Genomic DNA, 26,950 nt, shown 5'->3' with positions numbered 1-26,950 from the left:
CAGTTATGGTTCCGCTGTCCTGCAGTTTGTTGATGACGCTCAGGTAGTGCCGCCATCTTTTTTTTTTCTTCTTTCTTTTCTATTGGTGTAAATTGTCTTCTCCTTCCAAACACTTGACAGGGTGTTGAAGAAACAACACTCATGAGTGCCACAGCTGCCGGCTGCTAATAACTCTCGTCTGTTTTTTATTCTACAGAAAGCCAAACTGGGTCAGAAGATCTGAAGCCGAGAATGGAAAATGATCATCACCCAGCCTATTGCTCAAGCACTGTCTGCACAATCTGACCTTATTCATTTTAACAGCGTTTATCTGCTTCTGGTGTTTGTTTTCAATCGATTTAGACCTGTTGTTTATTGTGAGCTTGTTCAATGTGGTCATTTTATTGTTAAAAAGTGGAATGAGGAATTAACTTCTCCGCTACCTTTCATAGCACTTGCATAATTAAATGAAACGTTGCCACTAAAAGCGATCCTTAGAGTATTAAATGCTAGAAAATACTTTTTACAAGCCATATGTAGCCTGTTTTCTTTTAGTGCAATTCCAAAGCCTATTTTATAGAAAGAAATGAGCACTTCCTCTTTATACCTCCGTTAATGGTGAACAGCACATTTCTACACAGTCGGCATGGATCACTTGCCAGACTGAAAGTGCCTTATCGCGCAGTGGAGGGGTCAAAACAGTGCTGTGGATCGAATTCTTACTTTTGTAGATGTATCACCTGAAAATAAATGTTAAATGTTAAGAGAAATCTGTTTTACATATGACAACTTTGAGATTCGTAGTAGTTGGCTTTAGAACCTTGTGATGACTGTAGCAGCTCCTATATTACAGTGACATTCTTTTCATCCAAAAAGGCCGTGCGTACCTATTGGTGTGACCTGATACAGACCTAAAATGTTTTACTCAGCAGTGTCGTCAAAATACTTAATGTGAGGCAAAAAAAACAATGCAGTGTGTATCTGTTTGTGTATGTGTGTGTGTGTGTGTGTGAACTCCAATATGCAAACGAGGCAATAGGACCATGTTATGTGATGTGCAGTACCAACAGTGTGTTGTGATTGAATACCTTTGTCATAAAAAAATATATTTATTGAATAAAATAAATGACATACACTTTTTAAATTTAAAAAAATCTGCTGTTGCTGAAATTGTTCTGTTTATCGTTTGTCCGTTCGTGAAAGTGGCACAGAACTTCATGCACTCCAAACACCACTGTTTTGTATGAAATAGATTTAATACACTTTTCACATATATACTTAAAATATGCACACATACATAAAATATATATGTATGTACATATATATATATATATATATACACAGTATAACTGAACCAGTCAAAAGTTTGGACACACTTTCTCATTGAATCGGATAAGAAAATGTGTCTATACTATTGACTGGTACTTACTAAATACTGTATAAATTGCATTCTACCTCCATTACACATGCTGCAGTATGTTTTTCCTACTGGCTAATATGTTTGTGGCAAACGTACAGTATACAGGCTCGTGTCCAAGCAGGCGGATGCCACTGGTCATTGCTGTCTTGCTTTATGCTTCTCGAAATCGTTTTTTTTTCGCAGCTTGTGTATCATTTGGAACATAATAGAAGTACAAATGAAGATGCAGGGTAATTAAACCAATAACACTTGTAAAACACCATCTACATCTCCTGCAGGTTAAAATATTGCGGTAAATACTGTACATCCACCTGCATGTCATGTTACATTAATAGGGGTCACACAATTGAAAATTGCTTTAAAAGGCTGCATTATCAGCAGTACACTTTGTTTTGTAGTTTTAAAACTCCGAGGCACTTCATCACAAAGGAATCAAATGACAAATGTAGAAATCATGTAGATATGATCTTCAAATAACAGGGAGGGAAAACATCCTCACCCGTGTCTCTTGTGAGGACACTTTAATCAGTCTCTTTCAGCAGCATGATAGTCTCTGATTAAATCATCGTTGAGCCTTTGTTTAGTAATACCAGTTCTGTGTTTCTTATCATTTCATCGTTTCAACACAATGCAGAAAAGTCAACTGCAGAGCCAATCCTTGATTAGCGAACTTTGTGAATTTCCGCCTTTGGCGGATCGTGCGTCCTTTCACTTTGAAAAGGGCCGTCTTAGTCCTCCCTCACAGCTTCCCCTGGCCGCTCACGTCCACAGACATGCAGCGGCACTGTTTGACCCTCTGCACCTTACGGTGCCTGAAAGGGGGCTGCAGGTCCGGGCAGTCCAGCTGCACGGTGAGCTGGGTGACGCGGTGCGGCCTGCAGAAGGAGCAGGACTGGAACGGCTCCTGCGCCTTGTTGTGGCTCTTCCTTCCGGAGCCCACGGCTTGACCTCGGTTCTGGCCCTCACCCGAGTTGGGGCCCATGTGCCGGGGAATATAGAAGGAGTTGCACTGGCCGTAGCAAAAACGGTTGACCACGGTGCGACTGCGGCAGCCCTCCTCGCTGATTGTCTGACGCAGGGGTTGGGTCTTGCACCAGTCCCTGCGAAGGTAGCGCCGCTCCGTCACCACCAAGGCCTCCCGGCTGGAAGACAGCACCGCTGGCTTCTGCTGCAGTAGCCGGTGGTGACGCACTGAGGACAGGTTCCCTTTGGTCTTGTGCGGGGACGGGATGGATCCCTGGAGCCGGTGCTTTTTGTTCTCTGCGGTGATGCAGAGCACCCCGGCCAGTATGACTGGGATGGTTATTCTCCACAGCATTCTGGGAAAAGAGAGAGGCGCGTTACTAGGCATTACATTTTTTGAAAATGGATTGACACTAAAGCTGGTGTAACTAATTCGGGGCCAATGTGATGGTACGTGATACTCATGCGATTGCAAACATGGTATCAGTATCTCCAATCATGTTCGCAATAGTGTGAATCTGTATTTGTGTTAAACCACCTTTGCACTCCAGCCTTCAAGGCATCATTGAGGAAATTAATCCATCACCAGGTCCCCCATTTGTCAACATCTCTCTGTCATTACCTCTATTTGCTTTCCTCTCGGCTACGCAACTCTTCCAAAAATAAACAGGGTCCTGTCATCAAAGGATACACTTAAACACCCATTATGAGAAGGGGAAGTTGATTTTATTGGTCTCGTCGCCGGGTAAAATAATTAGGGCTTTGCTTACTTTAGTCATGAACTATGCTGCAGATATGTAAACAGGCATTAGTGAGGCCCATCTGCATGTTATTAGGGGAAGAGTTGGGGAACTCTAACGGATACCCGTTGGGAGTCCACTCCTCTATCCTTTGGTGATGTACTATGTAGCGAACTGAACTGAGAATGACCCGGAGTGGCCGTAATCACCATAATGTAAAACGATGGAGGATATACTTTGGATAAATGGCTTCTCTACCATTCCGGATGGATTTTTTATTTGTCGTTGTGCATGCTGTCAGAATTTGCGCCAGCACATTTTTGACCGTCAAGTCAAGCATCTTTTCAGCAGATGTTGCTCGTGACAAGCGTCGCATGACATCGAGTCAGAAATTCTGACCGTGAACCAAATTGCCTCAAGGACATTTTACCCTTTTCACAGTATCTTCTGTGCTGTACACCTTTGTATGTTCCCATTCCTGGACCTGCAACTCACTCTGACACTGATTAAAGTGACAAAATTCCAAATTACTGTATCATAATCGACGTATTTTCTTGCCTCCTTTTTTCTAGGCTTGACCTTGTGGTCATGTCAGCTCTGTCTGGGCTGCAGCAGCACTTAAGTCAGTATATTGCTTATATCTTATATCCCGGCAGCAGCTAACGTAAGCTTGACTACAGCTGCAGAAATGTGGTTTCAATTCTAACCAGATTTCAGGATGTACTGTGTATATATAAATATATATATATATTTATATCTATATATAGATATAGATATGAATCTATTGTATATGTTGGAGTTGGACAGGTGTTGGACATCTGACTTTTGTCGGCTTGCCTAGTTGCTGCTAGCAGCTGGATGCGGGACGCAATGATGGAGCCAGAGTCTCTATCGCTGCATATGTGGTTTTAAATTGCCAAATCATCTAAATCAAGACGGAAACTGCAGCTCAGATATTTGTAAGCGCGCGTTTTTACATGCACACACAAACTAGCACACACGCCCTCGCACGCCCGAACTACGGTGAGAATACCTAAAACAAAGAATCTCACTGCGTCCTTCGCCAACTGCTGCATCAGGGAGTGACGACCCCCCCACTCCATCTTCCAGTGATCTGCCTTCCGTGTTTAACACGGTCTCATTTGTTAGCTGCCGCTTGTCATTCCTGCTGACTGTATATAAATGCATGAACAGGCTCAGACTCTGCGTGCAGCCTCTTGTTCCCCCCGTTTCCCTGTTCTCCCCGCTGTCGCCATGGTTTAAAGAGGCACCCTTTGGCACAGTCTGCAAAGGCCCCGGGGTCTTTTTGAAGGATGACCCGACCGACTGTGTACACAGGGGCTTGACAGATGGCCTATGCAGCCAGCCGCAGAGCTCCCTCTCCACTCCTAAACTAAGTGTGATATCTAAGCTAAGCTATCCCAATCAATCTGTGATGCGAGACAAATTGTGGTTTTTGGGGTTTGGGATTCATGGGTTTTGGGGGAGGAGGGGGGGGGGGGGCCCTGAGGTGTTTAGTGGTTTGGGTTTGCAGATAAAAGGGAAGGGGCTGAAGCGATGGTAGGGTTTGGGACAGAAAACCAACACAACCTGGGCTTTATGCACAGTATACAGCCCCCTCATGCAACTGTTTATCGCTCCACAAGCTGTCGGTCTATTTATTTCCCTTCGCATCCATCCCTCCCTGTCCGTCCATCTGTCAGTGCACAGGACAAATCACCACAATGTCCCTGTGACAGAAGGCTGTGATTGTGTGCATCTTTATGTCTGTTGAACAGTGATATTGTCCCCAAACACAGCTTTATGTTTGAGAAGAACCACAAATACTTGCGGGATATGTTTCACTGAACTGTGGCTGAGCTTCGTTCCAACGTTCAGACCTCTAATGAAATTACAAATACCAGAAACAAATACCAGAGAGACTGCTGAGCGAGATACAGGGCTTTTTAAAAACAACTATTATCATCAGTGGGAACTTGTTATGTGTTGTTTTTCAGAATGGAATTATAATGACATGGTAATGTTCTCTGGAAACTGGAAAACAGTGGTTCTGTCTTTTTCCGAGAGTCAAAGAAAGACAATATTAGACGAGAACATTTCAAGTCTGGATGTAACATATTTCGATGTTTCACATGTTTACTTCTCAAACGATTGAAGAAAGAAACAATAATCCATTGAATACTTTAAAATGTGTGCACACAGATGTACTTCCTCTAAACCATGTGAAACATCTTCCCGGCATGTCTTCAAAGGCAGGTTAAAACAAACAAAACCTGATGCCTCAATTATTGGTGCGTCAGAAAGTCTCATACACAGACTGGTAAGTGCAGTTAATTACAGTAGAACTGCATTTAATTCACCGTGCAGCTCAAACCTCAATCACACAAGGGTAGCTGAACACACGCACACACTAACACACAGGCTACGTGACCACACGGTTGCACGCACACACACACACACGCAGACAGAACTCAAACACCCATACACAGGATATAAAGAGGCAAAGAGAGGTAAATGAAATGTTTTCACTTGGAGCCAATTACAAAGAGGAACCATGTCATTATCTGCATTTGCGGATTCTATTTTCCCAAAAGACGCTCGGCTGTTGGCTCATTAACAGTTGAGGGGGAGGCAGGGGTCCATTTAGGGGCTTTTTCTCTGTAAATGTTTCTAATGCCAATATTGCCAGGAGGCTGCTTTAGGCCGTTTGGGCTGCCGTTTGTCACCACAATCCATCTTGATAATGACTAGCAGCCCATATATAATGCTTTCCAAGTACTGGCAAGAATGTAGTGCAGCTCCTTCCTTCCCTCTGCAACATTAAGTGCTTTAGTCGAGGATGAGAGGCAATTAGAGATGCTACGATATTACAGGGTTCCACATTTTTATATCAGGATGACACTACTTAGCCGCAGCGATTAACACCACCTTCCATCCGCACTTAAAGTTTGTTTAAACACCTTCAAGTACTCTGCTCCGTCGTCTTTTTTACTTAAGAACCTGTAAATGTGCTCAATTCTACATTTTGGGCATATCTAGTGCCTCCACGCGGCTTTCAGCGTGCAAGCTAGCAGGGCTAACCTGAGGGTAGGCCCTGTTTTTCCGCTACTCCGGCTCGGCTCTGGAGCAAGCAGCCACTGCACAGCCGCTTCGGTTGGTGCCGTGTTATCAAAGATCCTCTTTGAACATAATAAATAAGTAAAATAAATAACAGTCTCGTATTTAGCATCGTAAAGGTTTCAAAAATGGCCGTAGGCTATGTCACGCTATGTGACATATTCTTTGCTAGCTTTTCCGGGTCGTTTAAAGCTATACTATTTTTAATGGCTTTGCCATTCAATTTAAAGTTCTTGTTCTGTGTTTAGTTGCGCAGCATGAGATTGCTATGGCTGGTGTACCAGCCGACAGCGGCCTATTAAGGGGTTTAATAATACTCCATGCTCCATTAAAAAAAAACACTAGCAAAATGCAGCATACGCTTTTTGAGACGCTTTCCTCAGTGTAAACTTCATGTGTCAATTAAGACTTCCATCAAACACCAGTTTAGCCATCTTCAGAGGCTTACAATGAAGTGTTTTCTGCTGCTAAAGAAAGTGTAATGTGTCCGTGTGGCAAATCCTCTTTGACATCAGAGCGGACTGTACGTGGTGGTGCAGTCACCGGAGCTGTAAGAAGGATCAGGAGGGAAACTCCTTCCATTCACAGCACGCACAAGCAAATGATTAAAAAAATGCAGAATAAACACACAAAGAGAAAAATAATAAAGATTACACAAAAGACAAGTTTACTGCGTACAGTAACATCAGTAGGCCTATATCTCAATTCTCCTATTTTTGTATTCACCGTAAAAACTATAGTCTTAATCTCTCTGCGGTGCTAAGTACGGCACACTGTCATCACTCACTAATTCTCTCACTCGCAACACTAATTCCCTGGAACCTCCAGCCACTGATTATAGTCATTTAGTCAACACTTTTGTCCACAACACCTTACAGTACCTCGAAGGCGTGAGTTTTATTACAATGGGTGGCCCAGTGGGAATCAAATCCTCGCTGCTGGCAGAAATACTACTCACCGCTGGTCGGATTACACGGTCCGCTGCTTAGTCATTCAGAGACCCCCTGAGTCATTCAGGCTCACTATATCCGTCCGTCTCTTACTGCCCGCTTCCTCCAAGCCTTCAGGTGTGACATATTGAACCAGGGCTCACTTATCTAGACCTTTCTCAGTAGATCCGAATGGTGTATGTGGCTAAAGAAGTCACTGTATAAACACATATGCAGCATTATATATATATATATATATATATATATATATATATATATATATATATAGATAGACTCAGCCGTTTAAATGTAATTTCTCATTAGTAAATAGCGCATTCTGTATTTTATGATAATTGACATTTGCAAATACCCTCAGACAGTTCTTGCTACTGGTAACGTTGTTGAAAGAGCTCTTTGACTCTTAGATGAAGTGTTAGAGAGCTGAATAGGTTGTTAGCAGGGAAGCATAAAGTACGGGTTATGTACCTCTCACCACACGGTCGCTACAGTAACTTGTCGAGGATACAAGTCAAGGGAAGATGTCCACCTTCAGTGGTCCTTGCGTCCGCTTCCAGGTTTCCATGGCAACATAATCTGTGGTATCCCGAGGCTTGTCCTGGCTCCTTTCTTCCTCTGCCAAATAAAGTTGTTGTTTTTTTTAATTGTGGACTCGATCAGTTCTCCATCTTCCTGGACAAATTGTCTCTCTTTCTAACCTTCTCGGTCTAACTGTCTCTTTCTAGGCTTTTTAACTGTATTCTTTAGAAAGAATGTCCGGATCTCCTCCACAGAAAGCCCATATCTTAGTGCTGCAGAGACTGTCTGTAGTCTGTCTCTGAAAGTGTTTGACTCACTGTAAAACCTGCCTTGGTTTGAATCCCCACCACCCCCTTCCCTGAAAACTGGGAGGGTTTATCCTATTGGTCATTGTGGGAATCAGACTGAGCTTTCTTTCATTTAAAGCTTCCTTGCGTCTGTCTCTCTCTGTCTGCCTAGTGATTTTTGTCTTTGAGATTTTTTCTGTAATCCATCCATCAGTGATATATGAAACTTTTACAATGAAAGCTTTTTCATTTCGTTTTCTTTCCCCATTGTAAGTTGTATTTACTCATTCCGCTGTGTTTGATTTATAGAGTTACATTTTTTTAGGACAAAATGACATTTTTCCACCATGGGCAATATTGTGAAGAAATATCAGTACCCATAAATTATCCTTGCTCATTGGCAATGTAACCGCATTATAACGCCATAATCCCCAATCCATAAACCATTGTATGTATGTACCCCAGCAGAGTAACGCAATACTTTGAGAAAAAAATGCCACAATTCAAATTCCTGAGACAATAATGTTTGTCTGTTTTGTGGCTCTTGCTAAGCGGACCACTGGGCACAGAGACTGAAACATAATGTGTGTGACTTCTGCCATCAAAGAGCTGAAACATCAACAGGCCCTGCGAAACCTCACGTGGGTGCAGTCTGAACGACACCGCTTCATCAGACTGGAGGATGAGGACACTCGCATGACAAGACTTTATTTGTCAGCACTGTACTGTGGTGCATTTCGGTGATCTTTGTTGAGGAGGAACTGGTTGCTGAGAGGACGCAGATTCCTGAAGTGGGAAATAATTTGATCCCCTCTAGTGGCCAAAACACAAAGTGCATTATTCAAGGACTTCCTTGATTCTTCTAACTCTACAAAATGAAATCATTCTAAAGTTGCACTAAGTTAGTTTAACGACTTTCAAAAAATCCAAACCAAGCAAATTGTAACAGACATAGGGCCAACTTTAATAATACAATTGAGTAAAGGTGTTTTTAAATATGGTATAAAAATAAATGCAGGAGATCAAACAAAGAATAATGTTCTACATAAGACAGGAGACGGCTATTTTCTAGTTTTGAATATGACTTTACAAGTGAAAACCATGTGTGCTAATTATTGTAATGCAGTAAAATAATGCAAAGCAAAATAAATGCACAATAAATAATCATAATAATCATAATATATATATACAGTATATCTATAGATATATACATATATATATATATATAGATATTGTATATTAATTCTGCACAACACATCCCATAGTGTGACAAATAATCTGTGAGCCCAGATCATGTAAAGCAGAGACATTGGTTAGATTAATCAGTTTAAGCTGTCATTTTGTATTTTTTCCTTTTTTTTCTCTCTGACATCATTTGTTTCAGCTGGAAGTGAGAGAGGGTCCTCTGATCCAGCGGTTACAATAGAAAGAACTGGAACACTGAATTTGAATTCTTCAATGGCATTTGTCATCCCGCAAGTCTGTCAGCGTCCTCGCAGGTCCGGCAGTGACTCCTTTCTAAGAATACTGGAAATATATCAGGTACCGTAAGAGGAGCGAGGAAGGAAAATCCTCTCCGTGGACATGCAACATCCGGTGGACAACAGACGAACAGGCGGTCCGGCTCATCGCCCGACTGAGCCTGGAGCAGATGGACAGACAATGATGACGGAGAGATGAGATGATCCCCCTCTCAATGTCCCAGAGAGAGATGGCGTTGATTTTTAGCATGATGGCACATGACGGGTCCGCCTCTTGGATGCTCGTGGTTTCCCCTGTGATTGGAGAAGAGGAAAAACAAGCACGTTGAAAAAGGGGAATGAGGTGGATGTGTAAATGAGAGTGAGAGAGAACAAATACGTATAAATAAGTCTTTTCTGGTTGAACCGCAGTACGAGCAGCCATGCATTCTCATTGCCAATTTAAGGTTTGAACTGAATGTTCTACAAATCTAAAAACCTGTAAGTGTGCTCTCACAACAAACCGGCAATAATTGGCAACACCGCAATAAAAACGCTGACAATGTACAGTGTGATTTTGCTTGTGTTGGACATTACCTGGAAACATAGGCCTTCAGAACAAGTTCTTGCTTTTCTGCGAGTACAAAAACAAGCACAGGTTAAGTGGAGTTCATTCACTGAGCAGCACACACAGGGTCCAAGGTAAAATAATAGTATGCTTACATTGTCATTATGAAGCTACGTTCCCAGCTGACATAGAGGAATGGCGAGCAGTAAAAGTGTGGGAGGCGTGAGACGAAGCAGGTTTGGAACATACACTGCGTGGTGTGCAATTCAGAACTATCCATCACCTTTTGACAGCCTCCGAGTCTCTGGTGTTCATAACGGTTTCTTTATTAAACCCGAGCTTGAGCATGCCGACCTGCAGCAGACTCACTTAATATGTGGCACTCACTCTGTCTGATCCTCATTGGTATCGCTGGCGAGCAGGTGCCATTTGGTTTGACTTGTTTGACCCGGTTTGCATCTTTAAGCAACTCCAGACATACAAACAATTTCCTTGATCCTGCATTAAGCAATGTTGTTGGTACATAAATGTAATTTGCACGTCATTTTAAGGACTTGCAAATCTCACATCCAACTCTTTAGAGTCGATAGAGTCCAGTTTGTGTTTAGCAGCAGTGGAGATAAAACATCCTCTATAAAAAGAACAGAAACACCAAACCGGTGGGTTTCTGATATAATATTATTTTATTATGTTATGTTATAATTACGCCTTTTAGTAGTCAAAAAGATTGGTGTTACAGAGTAGAATTAAATTAAACCTCTAGCGGAATGTGTCCCTAAAGATGAGTGCAGCAGCAGCTATATTTACATGTGTGAATGGATCCTGCGAACAGGCTTAATGTGAATTCACAGACGTTGAAAAGGAGGGAGAGTGAGTGCTAGGAAGACAGGATTCAGCATCACTGAGGACTTTGTATATATCTGCATGCAGTTCTCTATGTCTTTTTGCCCTTTCACAATTTTCATCCAATGTTTTGAGTCACGTTTTTTCTCACCTTCTTCTTGGCCTGTAATAACTCCTGGTAGGCACTGGAGCGGATGAACCGGCTGTAGGAATCACTCTTCATCAACTTGTAGATGTGTTCCTGTTGCAGACACACGTAATGTGAACTTGAATTGGTTAAAATGCGACAGTTGTAAAATACAGTTTCAGATCATTTCAGTCAGAAGTTAAAATGAGCTGTGGGCGTGATTTAAGCTGCAGTTTGCAGCATCTCAACCTGTGCATCCTCGAAGGCGTAGCGTCCGGGGTCTTTGACGTTCTGGGTGGTTTTGCCGTAGCTCTTGGAGTCCACGTTGATGGCGCTCGGCGCTCCGGGCGCCAGAAACTCCTGCCAGATCTCCTGAACCCGGGTTGGAACTTCTCTGATGGGCCGCTTCTTTAGTTCTTGCACCGCCAGCCAGAACCTAAATAGGGCGAAGTAAACGATGAGCACCCATTGCCATTAAGAATAGTAAACCATGTAGATGTGTTTTTCCTTACTTAGGGACACCTCAGCTGAGTCATTGCAACGATTAGCTCAAGTTCAATTTATAAAATGTAGGGTTTATCGTTAATATGTCCACTGGTAGCAGTATGTTTCGGGTTAGTGATACATCTGTTCAATTATGAGAGAGTTAAAATAATGCTCAAGAGACATTAAATTACAATTCAATTAAAACTGAGCACATTATGAGCTTTGGGCAGAAACAATACAGACGTGAACCATCGGAGGGAGCAGGGGAGCTGTGCTGCACAGCGGTTGCTCTTTCCATATTAAGCCGTTTACATGCGCCTTTCATACAAGGCGGTGTTCCTGTTACCGTGAATAAAGCAAATGAACATAACATCCCATCCCACCCGTTTTATTCTTGACACAGCTACTGTGGCGTATTCTCTTTTCAAACGCGGCTCCAACTAGCTGTCCCTAACCATCCCACTGAAGTAAAAACAAATACAACAAACACAGTTGTGATGACAAAAAAAACATTTGAGTGTATATTATTGATAATGTCGGTTACGACGAGAGAACCACAGAAAATGTTTAGTTGTTATTCTAATCATATAGGCATGAACGCTATGGTTGTGATCATATAGCAAATGTGAACATTTGACCTGTGCATCAATGTGTGTGCTGTTTTTATTCGAGGTGTGTCAACAACTATCTGTTCACGCAGATGCTGTTAACGAAAGTTAACTGTTTATTCTCGGCTTAAGACTTGGTTTGCGGGTGCGATTTGCAAAGGTTCAGGCAGATGTACGGGTTGCGATTTAGCGCGTGGCAATTACCACTGAAGAGAAGGTCCGGAATTCCAATTACGAAAAACATGACTGGATCCTGCTATCTTACCAGCTATTTGACAGGCAGCGTTTGTAAGTATATTAACTATATTAGATTGCCTGAGCTTATCTACTTCGTGCTACTACTTTATTCATTTTATTTCAGAGACAAATGTTCTTCTTACTTCATGTGTTTTACAGCTGACGTTACTGGTTGCTTTATTATTTTATTAGTAGTTATACGTACTAAACCTAAGCTGGTCTTCTAAAATAGGAGGAATTGTTATAGACTACTATTGATTTGCACACATGTGGAGTAAAACAGCAAAGCAGGGCACTATGTTACATTGAATCAGAACATGCTTTGTCATTTGAGTGTGAGCCAAGCTCTAGTTATGCGTGTGGTTGTAACACATATTTCTAGTCAACAGTATTGATTGAAGCTTGGGGGTTGGGACGAGCCTCCGAGGGAGTAAAGATCACGTGAGTATTTTGCGTTGCAGAGTACCTGAGGTTCTCTGAGCTGAACTCAGACTCCAGGAACTTGAGGAACTGCTCTCTTCCCACCGGATCTTTCAGAACCTCGTCGATGCCAAAAGCCCACCTCTTCACCCTCTGCTGGCCCGGCTCCTTACTGATGGAGGACACGCGGCAAACAGGTGACGCACGTGTGCAACAAAGCAATGTCCACTCATTCATGTGAGATCAATGTAGACATGCACCCACCTGGCTTCAAGCTCCCAGAGTGTGGCGTCGTCTGAGATCCAGGGGTTTGATGGATCCGAAGGCGTGAGGAAAGGGTCGTATTCGATGTACTGCTCTGTGTAGGCCAGCAAACTTGATTTTTAGAGGGGGGAAAAAAACAAATGCATATTAATTAACGACAGCAATCGGGATCACCGGTGGGCAAACGTCGTCTATATATACGTACTGTAACTTCTTGTGAGTAATTGTCTGATTGCAATCTTTGAATGAACGGAAGGTAATGTAGTGAAATCGAGGCCTCGTTCGGACCCAAGGTCACCGGAGCTCTCAGTTCAACGCCATGTTCGGTTGTTTAAAGGCTCAATGAAACAGATCGATGGCTAAACTGAATAAAGACACACAAAGAACATCGCTCACCTCTCTGCCACTTTGGACATTTTCAGTCGATGTCTGTCTAATTGCAATTGCCAGTAGGTGATCTGAAACCACAACAGGAAACAATTAGCATGCTCCATGCTGAGTGCTTCATATCACATTAAGACATTTTCATTTTCAATTTACTTTGTATGTGCAGTTGGCACATTGTACTTTGTACTTTTTGCAATTTGAGTGCTAGCATTGACTTCAGATGTTTAAAGATCCCATTATCAATAAGAGAATGCCCCCCCCTCACACCCCACCCGGCAGGACAGACCTGTTCTTGCAGTTCTTCTTCACTGGGCTGCTTGGCCTCCGGGGCCGGCGTGTGGGTCGGGCTGTGGGTACGAATATCATTCTGCAGCCCATACACCGACTGAGATGACAGGAGACACGTACAAATGAAATAGAAAGAGAGTCAGTAATAGTATGTCTGTTAATGTGTTTTAAGGTTATCAACCTCAACAGAAAGGTGTGTCATCAGGGGTGGGGGGGGCGTACCTTTCTGGTTTTGTGGGGGTTTTTCATTCTGGATGACTTCTTTATGTCAACTTCCGTCGTGTTCACACATCCAGGCTGTGAGAACAGTTCAATTCTGTTAATTCGGCTTAAATTCCATCATTACGGATTCAGCTGTGTGTTCTTTGCCCTCTGGCAAGAGAACACAAAAAGGCAAAGGTTCAATTTTGCCAGCAGTTTTAGCAAATAAAATCCGATATGCTTAGCAGGGCAGTGAAAGGAATCCTCAGAAGTCTCCGGAACAATGTGTCGGATGCTGGTTAATTAAACATGAAATGTGCCAATTCTAGCAAAACAAGCAAACCAGCGGGAAATAGTGTGCAAACTCTGGCTGACTGAACAAGTGATCTAATCTAGGTCTCTTGCAGAAGGACGGAACGAAGTAGCTTGACACCGTCACTGTGAAATTTGAATTAATATTGATTATGTCGCTCCAAGGACGCATAAATTCAACTTATTTTCCAATTAAGCATGGAGCAGCGTCTCTCAGAGAAGTAGAGCAGCGGAGACCCTGTAATCTCAGGAGGGAAATAAATGTTAATGCCAAGCAAGTGTGTATGAACAAGGTAAGGAGCAGCAGTGAAGCTGATGTGTTGTGACAGTTATTGATGTGGCATTTCATGTGTATGGCAGAGGAATAGACGACGGAGGGTTCGCAGTTTGTTCACCTCTTTTCTCTATTCACCTACAGATGATGTCTAAATAACATTATTTTCTTAGTTATTCACTCAGTTCGATGCAGGTGAGACGTGTTGAATAGATTCCAACAACCCGCAGGGCGTAAATCATATTTCTTATCTACACTATGTCCTTTTTCCTGAGTGTTTCTGGGGGAGACATCATTTTTTTTCCAATTTTGTCCTCTTTGACTGAAAATTTCAGATGATACTGATAATGACAGGAATTATATTGATGACAGCAAAGGTGACGATCACTCACCACTGGTCTGTGCACGTCCCAAAAGGCTCTTTCCTGACTGTCCAGAATTTTCCTCTCAATTTTGTCTCTTTTCTTATCCACTCTGAGGAACAAAAGGTGAGTTCAGAACTGTTCTTACAGAGCACGTGTAGCTTCTTCCAACACACACATGGTGCATTTTCTCCGTCCCGTGTTTGATGTGCAGCTCGTCTTCGAAGTTGTGTGCTGGCAGCAAACCACTGAATTCAATCATGTCAGAAGGAGGGTGTAAGAGGACTCACTCAATGCATGTGTGCCTCTTATAGAAACCTACTTCGCTTGTGCTTCTGCTTGCATAAAAATGAACTCCCATTTCCTGGCGAAAGCTCTCTGTAGCCTTGCTAAGCTCTCCTGCAAGTGAAACAAAGAACAATCGAGGGGTAAAAAAGGCTTTTGAGGGTTGTGGGCTGATTATGTTCACTGAGCATGATGTGTACAGCGCACGGCTGGGAGCCATCTTTTAATGATCCCTGCTCACGTGCAAAAGAGATAACTAACCCGTTGGTTAATTTAATAGCTCTGGTGAAAGGAAAGTTACAAATGATTCAGGGGCAGACAGAAAACAAACAAACAAAAAGCAAGCGATAAAGCCTTCACAGATATGTGAAGAGGGGAACTCTGGCATTAAAGAACCTGTCTCACTTACCGCTTCATAGTCTGCCAGCTCCAGACGGGCTTTGTTTTGCATTGTTCTTTTGCAGAGGTAAACAGCTGGGAGATGGAGAGAGGCAGAGCAATGTGTGAGATCTGCAGAGACCGGGAACTCGGCTTGATTTTAACGAGCTAAAGTGGCCCAGCGTTTACCCGTTTAATCCTCTCCACTGTACATTTAAACTGGCCCGCGGATCACAGAGCTCGTCGGCTGTCCCAGTGAGCGTTGTTTATTTGTGTACCTGTGTTTGTGTGTGCGCCTCACATTTGATGTCTTCCTGTACCACCATCGTCATCCCTCCGTGTCTTTTTAACTGACCATTATGTGAAAAGCTTCATTACGCCATTAGAGTGTTTTCATTAAGGCGCATGTGAATCGGCCGCTGCGTCCGAGACACTCTAACTAACCCATAACGCTCACGGGATTATTCCCGCGGGGAGCATTAGCCCTCAAATAACAAATAAAAGACCTGCAAAGCTGCGGCAACGCGCTCAAAACATTTTTGGCATTATGAAATGTTTATCTCCACTTATCTGTAAAAAATAAAAAGAAAGAGCTTGTCTCCGTGGCAGTATTAAAACCTTCAGCCAAATGGGCACAACAGGTGCATACATTCAAACACATTGCTGCTTTCTTTCACTGCAATCAGTCCATGCACACAGATACTGCATTACTATTACTCATTTTAACTCTGGGCAGGCATACAAAAGACAAAATGTGAGTTTTTCTTCCTACGGTTTTCCTACTGCGGTTGCATCGCTTGTGTTACAGCTTTTGACTTTTCGACAGCACCAGCAGTAATAACATATCTGCCAGACAAATGCACTACACGAGCAGTGTGCAATCGTTTGATTTCGGTACCACACAATGCACAAAGGAGCAGCTCTCTCACCATAGTCTGTGTTTTCTGGCTCCCAGCAGTTTGATGGCCAAAAGTATGGCGTCTAAAGGGGAAAAAACAGGTCATTAACAAAACTGGACTCAGAGAAACCTCAAGTCCTTGAAAGCAAACGGCTGTTTTTTTAAATCAAAGTGTGCCAAGTTGGGCAGGCCGGCATTCCCATCTTTGCAGCTGTCACAATGAAATATTTTGCTTGATAATGGGGTTGACGCTCCGTCTAAAGCACATAAGCTCCTTTCAGCGAGCGCGGGGAGCAGACAGGCATGAATCCTGACCCTGCTCGACGTATGGACTCGACCGGCATCATGTGGAACCAGATAAAACTTAGGGGGCGAGGTGAAGGCCCGTCGCCTGAGGCTTTTATTTACATCGGTTGGTTGTGAGCTGCACACTTGGGGGAGCTCAGAATCGGCTAAATGACTAAAACTGTCAATTTCACAATTAGCAGTCAGAGTGATGTGTTTTTTACTTCTTTACCCATGAACCTGTAAGAATTATGAGGCACACTAACTCCTAATTACCGCTTTGACCCGAGGCACTTTAAAAGATTTATCGTGCCTTCAGTCGGAGTCAGGGATTTGTCGTGTGTAAAGGGAGTTTTGTACTTTACAACAAGGAAGGACCTTTTAGAATGTCAGTACGTATTTCTGTTTGATCTCCGCCGGGAGATTATGTAATCGGTAGTGTGCATGAGTGCATCCCTGTATCTGTCCAGAGCTTACCTCGCATACCGCTGTACCCATCAGCATCGTAGCTTTTGTGCCCACTAATGATCGTGCATAGATTGAAATGAGAGAGTATCTGTCGCATTAGAAGTGCGAGTAAAAAAAATCAACCTCTGATCACTTGTGGTGTAGATGGAGAGTAATTATGGTTCATTCATTCAATTAAACAAAACATGTTGCAGGCAGTGTCATTATTCTAGGAGAAATACATGGAACACATAACAATATATTGGTCGTAGCAATCTCCTTCAAACTGATCAGTATATCACATCACATTAGATTAGTCCATGTAGTAAGATGATACTATGTGAAGCCTTTCCTCTTATTCGGTCATTTAAAATGCCTTTTGTTTATAAAGCTTCATAGCTCTGATAGGATCCATCTACACAAATAGGAATCAGAATGATACTAATAGTATTCTTACCTGAAACCTATAGAAAGTGCCATCATCTTTGAGAGTGAGGACATGATCTGAGATGGGGAAGAAGTAACCATGTGCAGCCATCAGAGTTCCTAGGTGAAGAGATTCCACTGAGAAGAAACAGAAATAAAGTCAATTTACAACTGAAAGTGCTCTTTTTCTTTGTGTCCTTTTTCCAGGTAATATTTTACTCCAGCAGATACAATTTTGCCTTAATTTACTTTACACAAAACCACATCTATCAATCTAGTGCAAGTATGTTTGGGGATTTAAATGAAAAGTTTAACTTCTGTGCAGATGTTCCACTCTCTGATTGAAACGTTCAGGAAGATCTCCTGTTATCAATGCTTTCAGCTTTTGGTATTGATGGTATCAACAAACGCAAATAAAATCAGCAGGATTTCCAACACGACATACTTTAAGGGTCAGAGTGACACAGTGATACTTTTTATGTATCTATCTCTAAATGCTCTTTGATTAGTGCATTCAAAAATCATCAAAAGAAGATTTTCTCAATGTTCTGCAATCAGAAATTTCCTCATCACAGATCTCAAGCCGGCATGCTGCTCTTCATCCCCAGGTGGAATTTAACTGTTGACAATTAGGCAGATAAAATGGCCAAAGGATATGAGCACAGGGGAATTACAGACAGTAAAGGATAAGGTCGGTCAAATGGGAATAGAAACCCTTTATTAGTGTCTCACACTGCTTTGACAGGAGAGGCAGGTCTCCGATCCAACCAAACAGCACAGCAGGAGGTCCTGCTGATTAGCCCACCATCAGCTGGAGGGGCGGAACTCATCAGTCAAATCACCTGGTGTTGTGCTTGGTTGGAGTGGAAACCTGGTTCCCTCCGGCGCGCCACAGCGCATGATTGACTCTCCCTGATTTAAAACCATCAGATAATGAAAACATGTAATCATCATCAACTGTGTGTCTCATCTGCCACCAGTTACTCCCTGCTGTTCTCAACCTCTAACCCCTTCATGGTGTCAACATGTATTCATGTATTCATATTCAGTCTAATGCGTGTGTGTTGTGTCCTTTGTGTTTCATACTGCGGTGCTTCTTTTTTATTTCTGCTGGGATTATTGATTAATTATTAATTATTGATTAAGTTTGGTGTAGAACTGCATGGAGTCGGCCTGTAAACTGAGATCTTAACACAGTAATAAGCTAAGCTAAAATAAGCTAACAGGTATAAGGGCTGAAATGCTTGACACAGTCTAAATAGGCCGAGTTATGAATGCTTTAATGGGAGCTCACTGTTGGTATGAATAAAATATTCACATCTCTGCACTTTGACTCTCTAGAACACACACACACACACACATCGATAAATCCACCACGCACCGGGTGTTTGCTTGTGTGAGATGAACATATTGGCTTTTCCTTTTGCACAGTGGTGCCTGTGACAGCTTTGAGGGGTCAGGATGCTGATGTGAATGTGTGTGTGTCAATTAATAAATGATGAATCATAAGTTATTTAAACCTGTTTACTCATACACACACCCCTTCCTCCTTTTCCACTACATTATTTCTTACAATAATAGTATTACACTTGTATATGTGTATATAATCTGCTGTATATTTTATATTGGTGTGTTATTAAGTCTCTCTGTTTTATGTCAAAGAGCTACAAGGAGTCTGCTTTTGTAGGTCATCTGCCATCTTTTCACAAAACACATGGGTTATTATAGGAGACAGACATTTCCAAGCAACGTCCAATTGTCAATACATCCATTTCATTATTGAAATATCCATTTTATTTTATTGTCATATATATATATATATATATATATATATATATATATATATATATATATATATATTTCTAAAAATATAGATCTATATATCGGTATAAAATTTTTGATTAATTTGTGTAAGAATGGAAAGTAATAAAGCAGCAGCAGGAGGGCGGAGCTCTGCCTCCAGGGAGGTGACCTCTGGCTAAATGGGCGTGGCCAACTCCAGCACAAACAAACTAAGGACCAACGACGAGAAAAGTTGAACAGGGAGAAAATTGTGGAGGACTTTGCAATGCTCGAGACTTTCAAGGTCACCGCTTGCGTTACCTGACGCACACGGCGCCGACCTCTGTAGGATGAAAACGTCGACCAACACTTTGTTGCGGTAAAGACGTCGCCAAGCAACATAGTGGCGTGTGAGCAGACTGAGCAGTCTCACCTTCGCTGTAGCTAATGCTTTTTTTGTGTTGTTTATATTGTTGACATGTCGTTGGTCTTTACTTTGGTGGGGGTTTTTCTACTTTGAATTTTGAAAGAAACTTCAGTCGCAGGGTAATGTACTTATTAGTACATACAACAGTAGTATTATATAGTAGTAGTAGTATTGCACAAATGTAACGCATTTAAGTAAGTTATCACTTACACACGGTTTTATTAAATAAAGTGTATTTGAAGTGATAGTACATCTACTTGAGTTAAATATTTTTGTACCCCTTCCACCTCTGAGACGAACTACTGTGTTGAGTAAAAGATCAACCAACATTTTGGTTGCTCACGTGTCTACAAGGACCAGTTGGTGGCAACGGAGCCTCAATGCTGCAGGGTTTTCTACGAGCTTCACAGCTGACTAAACCTTGGACTGGAATTAGTCAAGTTGTCAAGACGGGTCGGGGAAAACACCGTTGGATTTCATCACATTACCAGCTCTGTGCCAAACGGCCAGCCGTTTGGAGCCCTGCCAAGTGGAGTGTGGGAGTATTATCCTCCAGTTGAGGGTTATCTGAATACAAAAGAGGGGATTCTGTTTTTGGTAGTAACATTTACAATGTTGTTGTTTACAATGTGCAGGTATGTGCTGTTGTGAGAGAAAAGCTTTGAGCTGTTGGCAGTTCCACCAAAGAATGATTTCATCTCTTTTCTTCTTACATGGAAATGATTTAAGATGAGATAAAAATATCATTAGAAATGTGTAGATGTTTTCTTTCTACCCTCTGAAATAATATTTTGATCCTTAAACTAGGGATCACTTTAAAAGAGTATTTTTAGATCCTTGTATTTGCACTTTTACGTCCGCGAAGTTTTTGAATACTTGTTCCATCACTGGTTTTAATAAGCTGAGGAGGATGAGGAAGAGGATTTAAAAAATGAACAACTGCATGATTAGGGAAACAACCAATGCTGACACTTTTTTATAAATCCATTATTTTTTATTTTAGTAAGATCGTTTGTAATGGAGGACGGTTCGGCTGAAAACTATTCAAGAAGATCGACTCTCGAGTCGGATGAGGAGGAGGCTTAAACAGGACAGCATGTACCCTGAAATGCTGATCATTTTACCGTTTCCTCTTGTTCCACTGAGCGGATTAAGCGCTATTTCATATGCAGTTCACCCTCTTAATAATACAAAGGTACATGATGTTGTGGTGGATTTTACAATTTTATTCATCTGGTGTTGTTTAGTCATTTGAAGTGTTATTGATTGTTGCAATTTGACAACCATTATTCGCCCCACAGGGATCTAAATAATGACGTACTTTTGCTAATGTATGTATGTATGTGTTGAAAGCATAATGATCAACTGTTTTTCACAACTTCTCTGACATCTAAAAAGTATTTGCGTCCCAGTGAAACTGAATTCAGAGCCTCTGCGGCTTCTACTTTGACGTATTTTAAAGTGAAACTGAATATTTGAGGAATTAAAATGCAACTCTGGATATCTAAAAAGTGAGCCTTGCTTAGAGTTAAGGGCGATACGAAAGCTGGCAGGGGGAAACCCAACGGTTCTGACGAGTGAAGCTAATGCGGAAGTGCGTTAAACCTGCATTCTTTCAAGTGGCCAGCAGGAGGCGACTCCAAAAAGAGGTCAAATTGAATTTACGTCTATTAGAAATTGACTTCTCATTAGATTATTACCTTAGTAAACAATCATATTTTTGCAAGTTTGTCATTGTTCATTGTATCTTACATTGCAGCTACTGTTGAGTTCTACCCGTTGTTTAGCGTTATGGATGTTTTTCGGGTTTCATTTCCTGCCTATTTCTAAACTCTTTTTAATGTTGTCAATACAGCATTGAGCTCTTCCTGCTCCCTCCTCATCAGTTCATCTGCATGTGGGTTCAAACAGTGAGTGAATTATCTTTTTTTATTTAATCCAGGATGCATTAGGGATGCTCGTATCACTGGAAAGAGGAAGTCACATTGGTTTCCATTCAGTGTGTTAAAAGCCATATACCTTTTTCAGAAGAGCAGATCCCTGATGTACAACTGAAATATTGTTTACAACATTGTAAGTATGTATCATTCATACGTGTGGCTCCTCACTCACATTTAGGCTTCTCAAGCTTTCTGGTCTGTTTGTAAGCTGTCTGATCTCCACAATAATGCATCCCATCATGTGCCGCCCTTAATGCGGTAAGCACTTAGTTCCTTTAGCTCCCAGGCCAGATAACACAACTACATTTACAAGTACAATGACGCTCAATGATTTGTAATGAAACGGCTGAATTGTAACAAAAGTACCATGAAAAGAGTGCATGTAAGAGGACAGCTAAGCAAGGTAAGCAAAAACTCCCAGTCCACGGTCTATTTTGATATAAAAACTAATCTGCCTTTACATAATAAATTGCATTTCACTTTGCTGTTGTGGTCGTCCACGGCGGGAGGGTTTCTCTGCTGAAGTCACTTAGTTTTGCACAACACTCTGTTCAGCACCGCCGGGCAAACGGCAGCTTGTTTTGTGTCTGTTTGCAAAATGAATGCACTGATTTCAATAAAAAGAAATTAAAAGCGTGAAAGGAGAAAAATTAACATTGTTTGTCTTGTCCCAGCCATTAAAAAGTGTTTGGACAGGCATCCTGTTTTTGTTTATGGCTTACCCCCTTTTGTTTTTGTTTTGTCCTATAAGAGGTGCAGCGGTACAGATACATTATTAATCACAGTGCCGTCCCAAACATGGGGAGGAGCACAAATATAAATGACAAATTTAAATGACTGAAACTGAAAGAGAACAACAGCAGAGGAACAATCGCAAAAAAAATGCTGAATTGTTGGGTCATGATCGAGCTGCTTCCTTGCATCCTTAAATATCACACACGTACACATAAATTAAGAGCATGCCTTTCTGACCTTTCTGATACAAACGCACAATTGACATATGTAGGAAAAGACAGGCAGATCCTTGCATACAAATGAAAGAACACACAGAGGAACGGATGCGAGTGGATGAGTCAGCAGAGTATCACAACTAGGAGCTGGTTGAACTATAAATACTGAGGCACACACAGGAGCAGACAAACAGTGATACGTAAACCCACACACAAACACTCCTATACACAAATAAACACAAACCTGCAGTGCAGTATGAACGCGTTTTCCACGTTGTGAATTGAAGCATCCGCTTTACATTTTTTAAAACCTGCCCACTTTTGAGTCATTCTACGTGGCTCAAGCAATGACTTGCTGTCTGGCTCTACTTTATAATAAAATAAGAATCATAAAGGAGAAAAATGCAGAACTGTGAACTTCAGATGAGCATCAATTAATAATAAGATACATATTGTGCACATTGTATCATAAATATTAACAGACTCACACCATTCAAAGGTCGATCTGTTTTAACGCCTATATTTATTTAGATTTTGGCAAACTGGCATCAAATGGGTACAAAATTAGCTGTTTGTCTAAAACGTCTCTAAATGTATTTTATGGCTGATTCTCAGGTAAATGAAGCTATAATATTTTATTCTATTTTTGCATTTTAATTACAAAATGGGTTTAAGAGATTATGATATCATTGGAAAGAGTAATTAACATAAAATCTATACATACTTAAATACAATCGGTGTGCTCTCACGTCTGTGTTATGACAACTAGAAGACGTATACTTTTTGACACAATTCACGTCCATTACTGCAACTCAGCCACCAAACTAGAGTGTATTACCCAGCTTGTTTTGCCCCCTTTCATGTCATGCAGTATCTTTGCCTAAGCACAGCTCAGCCTCTTGTACCTTGATCTTCAATGTCCAGATTCTTGATCATCCACTGTACAATTTCAGAACCTAAAAAAAGAGAGAAAGTTCATCAATAGGAATCCCTGACGTACCCCCCCCCCCCCATCATCACAGTGCACACCTATTCCTCTCGCCGTGCACCATGTAGGCGGGTAATAGGCTATTCATTACCAGAAAAATAATTCTGACACCCTCTCCGCACCAGCTCTCTGTAATCGATTAATATAAATGACCAGAGAGTTACAACGGAACCGTGAAGCATTGTATCATTGTGTGCACTAACAACTCTGTTGTGACTCTGTCTGTGTGGCAGCGCAGGCATTGTTTCATTTCCTCTTGTGTTAGCTTTCTGTTACCATCCGTTACGTTAACGGGTCAGTTTTGACCCATGTCCTGAATTTAGGTTACCTTGTTAGGTTAGGTAGAGTAAAAGTGAAGATGTTAGCCGGGTGGAATAGGGTCTGAGGAGCAGAAGAGATGAAATGCCAACATGTAAAAATCTATCTGCTGTAAAAGGACTAAAATGATTAGTACTACTTTCTATTAAATAATATTTTGTTTGGACAATTTTAATTTAAAGCATTGAGATTACTTTCCATTTCATATGATGGATATCTTTCTGCAGTTCGTCTAAATCGTTTTCACATTTAAGAAAAACATAACAGCATCCTCGGCCCCCCGGGCATTTTCACACCTCATGACAACATGTAACTTTGGCACTTTGGCTAAATATATATTTTCCAAGCTATTATTACTGTACGTCATGCTGACAGGTGAAGGTATGTTGCGGAGACAAGAGCCACAGCAGGCAGGAAAAAAGGTGTGAAAATGAAGATATGAGGGTATTCATGCCCTGAGACAGTCAACCATGTGGCCGTCTCTCACTCCAGCAATCTCTTTCTGTCTTGCTGTGCTTTTGTTGTCTTCATGGATTCTATGGATTAACATCATTAACATTTTCACACTATGGATGTTGACCCAATTTCAAAGATAGAGATTAAAGGTAATCTTCCAACAAGCCTGTTGAATAGATTAATATTGTGCCCACAGATGTGGCTGTGCGTCTGGCTCTGTGTGCAGGTGTGGGTGTGAGCGTGTGCGTGCATCAAAATGTACTAACTGAAAAGTGACACAGAGGATGCTAATTGGATATTTACTGCAGCAAAACAGCATACAGGCAAAAGTACCGTGCAGAGCTCAACATATAAAGGAAAAATGACTTACAGTATCAATAGTAGTGACAATAATATTTAGAAGTTACTAAATTCCTAGAAGTAGAACCACAGAGTTGTAGAAACATACTAAGCACACTCCGTTTGAGGACCAGTGTGATTAGAAGTTTTATTTATTTTCTGGGTGCAGAGGAAAAACATGATGCATAAACCTTTGCTACACCCCAGCTTGTCTGGGGGCTGCAGTGAACATGTTCACAGAGGAGAAGCTGCAGAGGCACGAAATCAGAGCATTCCAATCTCTTGCTCTTCAGTGATGCCGCCATGATGGATACTGCGTACATTTTTACTAAAATGCATAGTAAAGTTAACGATTATTATCTGCTTTTTGACACAACGATGAAGTGTAACTATAGAACTGAATTTAGGTCTAAGTCTAAAACGAATAAGCCATTGTAGCCGTTCGTTAGCTGTACTTTGCATAATATCTGATGAAAAGGGGAGCGAGGATGGATCTAATCTGATGCTTGGCCAGATGTAAAATAATGAATCAATTTAGCCTCCCACTGTATGAAAGAGAGATAAACAATGTGGAGAACACTTGAACGAGGAAACAAACAAAAACAGAAAAAGAGCCGTGCATGAGCTGCTCGTTATGTGCCATACAGGATTCGTCATTGTTTCACTGACGTCACTGAAACTAAAGTTAGCCCATTTAAATTCAGCTGTGTCTTTATGTCGATACTCACTGACAACCATTCAACCTCGCCGTAGCCTCCCATGTCTAAAAGAGTCTGGACCTGTCACTTGGTCTCGGTTAGCAGCGAAAGTTCTGGCATTTGTTGATGCCGAGCCGCTGTTATGCAAAGAGGAGGGTTTTTTGCACAGTTATAGAAATTTCTTACATTATTGGATTATTTATAAATCCTTAATATTTAATAAGATTTCGATGCTGTTGCATTGTAAAGCTCTAACTTTATAAGCCGCTGTAAGCTTTTAATTTGATTGCGTAACACCGTTGGTTTCATACTGTGTTTTTTTTTCTGTATATAGGGCATGACAGTGATGATGACCTAACTCCTCTTAGCTTTAGAATGTAGTGTTTCAACTTGAATAATCTCTTATGGGTTATCACTCCGGCCTTTGTATTGTGGCTGCACAGCTCGCATCCAATAAGATCCCGTTGACACTCAGGCGCTGCTGGTGTGAAATTTAAAATACTGTTTAGCCGGAAAAGAGTACTAGTCGGGTACTCAGTGGGTGGGAGCGAAGTGGAGGAGAGGAAGAGTGGAGGAAACATTAGGAGAGCGAAAAACAGAACAGAGCAGACAGAGAAAAGCCGTACCTGAAAAAACACTCGGGATCTTGGTTAGAAAACTTTTCACTGTTCGGATGGGGATGCCGTTTTTCTCATCCTGCATGCGTGCTATTACCTCCTCCATCTGGACAACAGAGACAGTGGAGGAAAAGAAAAGGAAGGAGGCAGAGGAGAGGTTTCATTAACTTGCATTAGTGGTGGGTGGGGGGGGGTTGTGCGTGTGAGACAGAAAGCAATATACGGATACAAACATGTTCCTGTGTGGTTGGGCCGTGTCCCCGGAGAGGGCGAGGAGGAAGACGCTGGCTAACGATCACTTCCTTCCGATTTCTGCCTCTCCTTTGAGGAATATTTTCGATTTGTGTAATTTGTCAGACAAAACCTCCGGTAAGCTGCTCTTTTTATTAAATTCTGCTTCAGCTATTGAATTTCAGCACTCGCCCAATGAAATTCCTTGTAAGGATCCATCGATGTGCGCACGTGTCTCGAAACACACGTCCAAACTTTACAAGGCGGAGAATAAAAATTCATAAAGTCACCAAAAAGACATTTCAGACACAAATGTTTAGCGCTCAGCATTTACTTTATGCACGGGCAAACAGGCACACGTGAAAACATACAAAACAGCCACGCACTGGGAGTCGTCTCAAGGGCCTCGCATGGCAACACAAGGCAGCCTTTTGTTTCCAGGTAAACACGGAAGGAAGCAGAGCAGAGGGTGGAGCATGGCCCTGATTGGAGGTCAAGACATATTCCCCAAACTACCCCCTTAGTGCAAAAATATACACATGGAGCTCAGCGGCCTGTAGACACACCAATATGTTCCACGCAAACAGGGGCACATAACACGCATTCAAAACACGCTGCTGCACGCACCTCCACCCGTGAAGCATTAAGCATAACTCAGTAAAGGAATAAGACTTAG

At 41.8% G+C, this 26,950-nt stretch overlaps 3 protein-coding genes across 4 annotated transcripts in view; 1 reads left to right on the top strand and 2 right to left on the bottom strand.

The window, feature by feature from the left end:
* fmn2a (formin 2a) overlaps window positions 1-1,133 on the top strand; it is a 31,271-nt gene extending 30,138 nt beyond the window's left edge. The window contains exon 18 of the mRNA XM_040178162.2: window positions 197-1,133. Within this exon, the coding sequence (XP_040034096.2) occupies window positions 197-223 (27 nt within the window). The 3' untranslated portion in view covers window positions 224-1,133. The remainder of the gene's footprint in view (window positions 1-196) is intronic.
* An 83-nt stretch (window positions 1,134-1,216) lies between these two features.
* On the bottom strand, window positions 1,217-8,111 carry grem2a (gremlin 2, DAN family BMP antagonist a). The gene is made up of 2 exons (XM_040178164.2): window positions 7,635-8,111; window positions 1,217-2,718 (listed from the first exon to the last, which is right to left on the bottom strand). Exon 2 carries the CDS (start codon window positions 2,715-2,717, stop codon window positions 2,139-2,141), a length of 579 nt encoding a protein of 192 aa, XP_040034098.1. The 5' UTR covers window position 2,718; window positions 7,635-8,111; the 3' UTR covers window positions 1,217-2,138.
* Window positions 8,112-8,915: 804 nt separating this feature from the next.
* rgs7a (regulator of G protein signaling 7a) overlaps window positions 8,916-26,950 on the bottom strand; it is a 41,489-nt gene continuing 23,454 nt past the window's right edge. The window contains exons 3-18 of one of the 2 annotated variants that reach the window (XM_040178163.2): window positions 26,053-26,149; window positions 23,533-23,583; window positions 17,560-17,666; window positions 16,402-16,453; window positions 15,504-15,568; window positions 15,132-15,208; window positions 14,840-14,921; window positions 13,883-13,957; window positions 13,659-13,757; window positions 13,382-13,443; window positions 12,986-13,096; window positions 12,768-12,893; window positions 11,220-11,406; window positions 10,995-11,084; window positions 10,030-10,066; window positions 8,916-9,747 (exon numbers count right to left, since the gene is read on the bottom strand). In XM_040178163.2, the coding sequence (XP_040034097.1) occupies window positions 10,046-10,066; window positions 10,995-11,084; window positions 11,220-11,406; window positions 12,768-12,893; window positions 12,986-13,096; window positions 13,382-13,443; window positions 13,659-13,757; window positions 13,883-13,957; window positions 14,840-14,921; window positions 15,132-15,208; window positions 15,504-15,568; window positions 16,402-16,453; window positions 17,560-17,666; window positions 23,533-23,583; window positions 26,053-26,149 (1,302 nt within the window). In that variant the 3' untranslated portion in view covers window positions 8,916-9,747; window positions 10,030-10,045. The remainder of the gene's footprint in view (window positions 9,748-10,029; window positions 10,067-10,994; window positions 11,085-11,219; window positions 11,407-12,767; window positions 12,894-12,985; window positions 13,097-13,381; window positions 13,444-13,658; window positions 13,758-13,882; window positions 13,958-14,839; window positions 14,922-15,131; window positions 15,209-15,503; window positions 15,569-16,401; window positions 16,454-17,559; window positions 17,667-23,532; window positions 23,584-26,052; window positions 26,150-26,950) is intronic. The other variant, XM_078104757.1, reaches the window with a different exon arrangement.

This window comes from Gasterosteus aculeatus, chromosome 6 (genome assembly GCF_964276395.1).
Source record: "Gasterosteus aculeatus chromosome 6, fGasAcu3.hap1.1, whole genome shotgun sequence".
In the NCBI taxonomy this organism is placed as follows: domain Eukaryota; kingdom Metazoa; phylum Chordata; class Actinopteri; order Perciformes; family Gasterosteidae; genus Gasterosteus; species Gasterosteus aculeatus.
The sequence above is the reverse complement of the archived record's forward strand: the minus strand, read 5'-3'. Positions and strand labels throughout refer to the sequence as shown.

Coding starts and splice junctions, on each gene's coding strand:
- grem2a (XM_040178164.2), bottom strand. CDS start 2,717: ATGCTGTGGAGAATAACCATCCCAGTCATACTGGCCGGGGTGCTCTGC.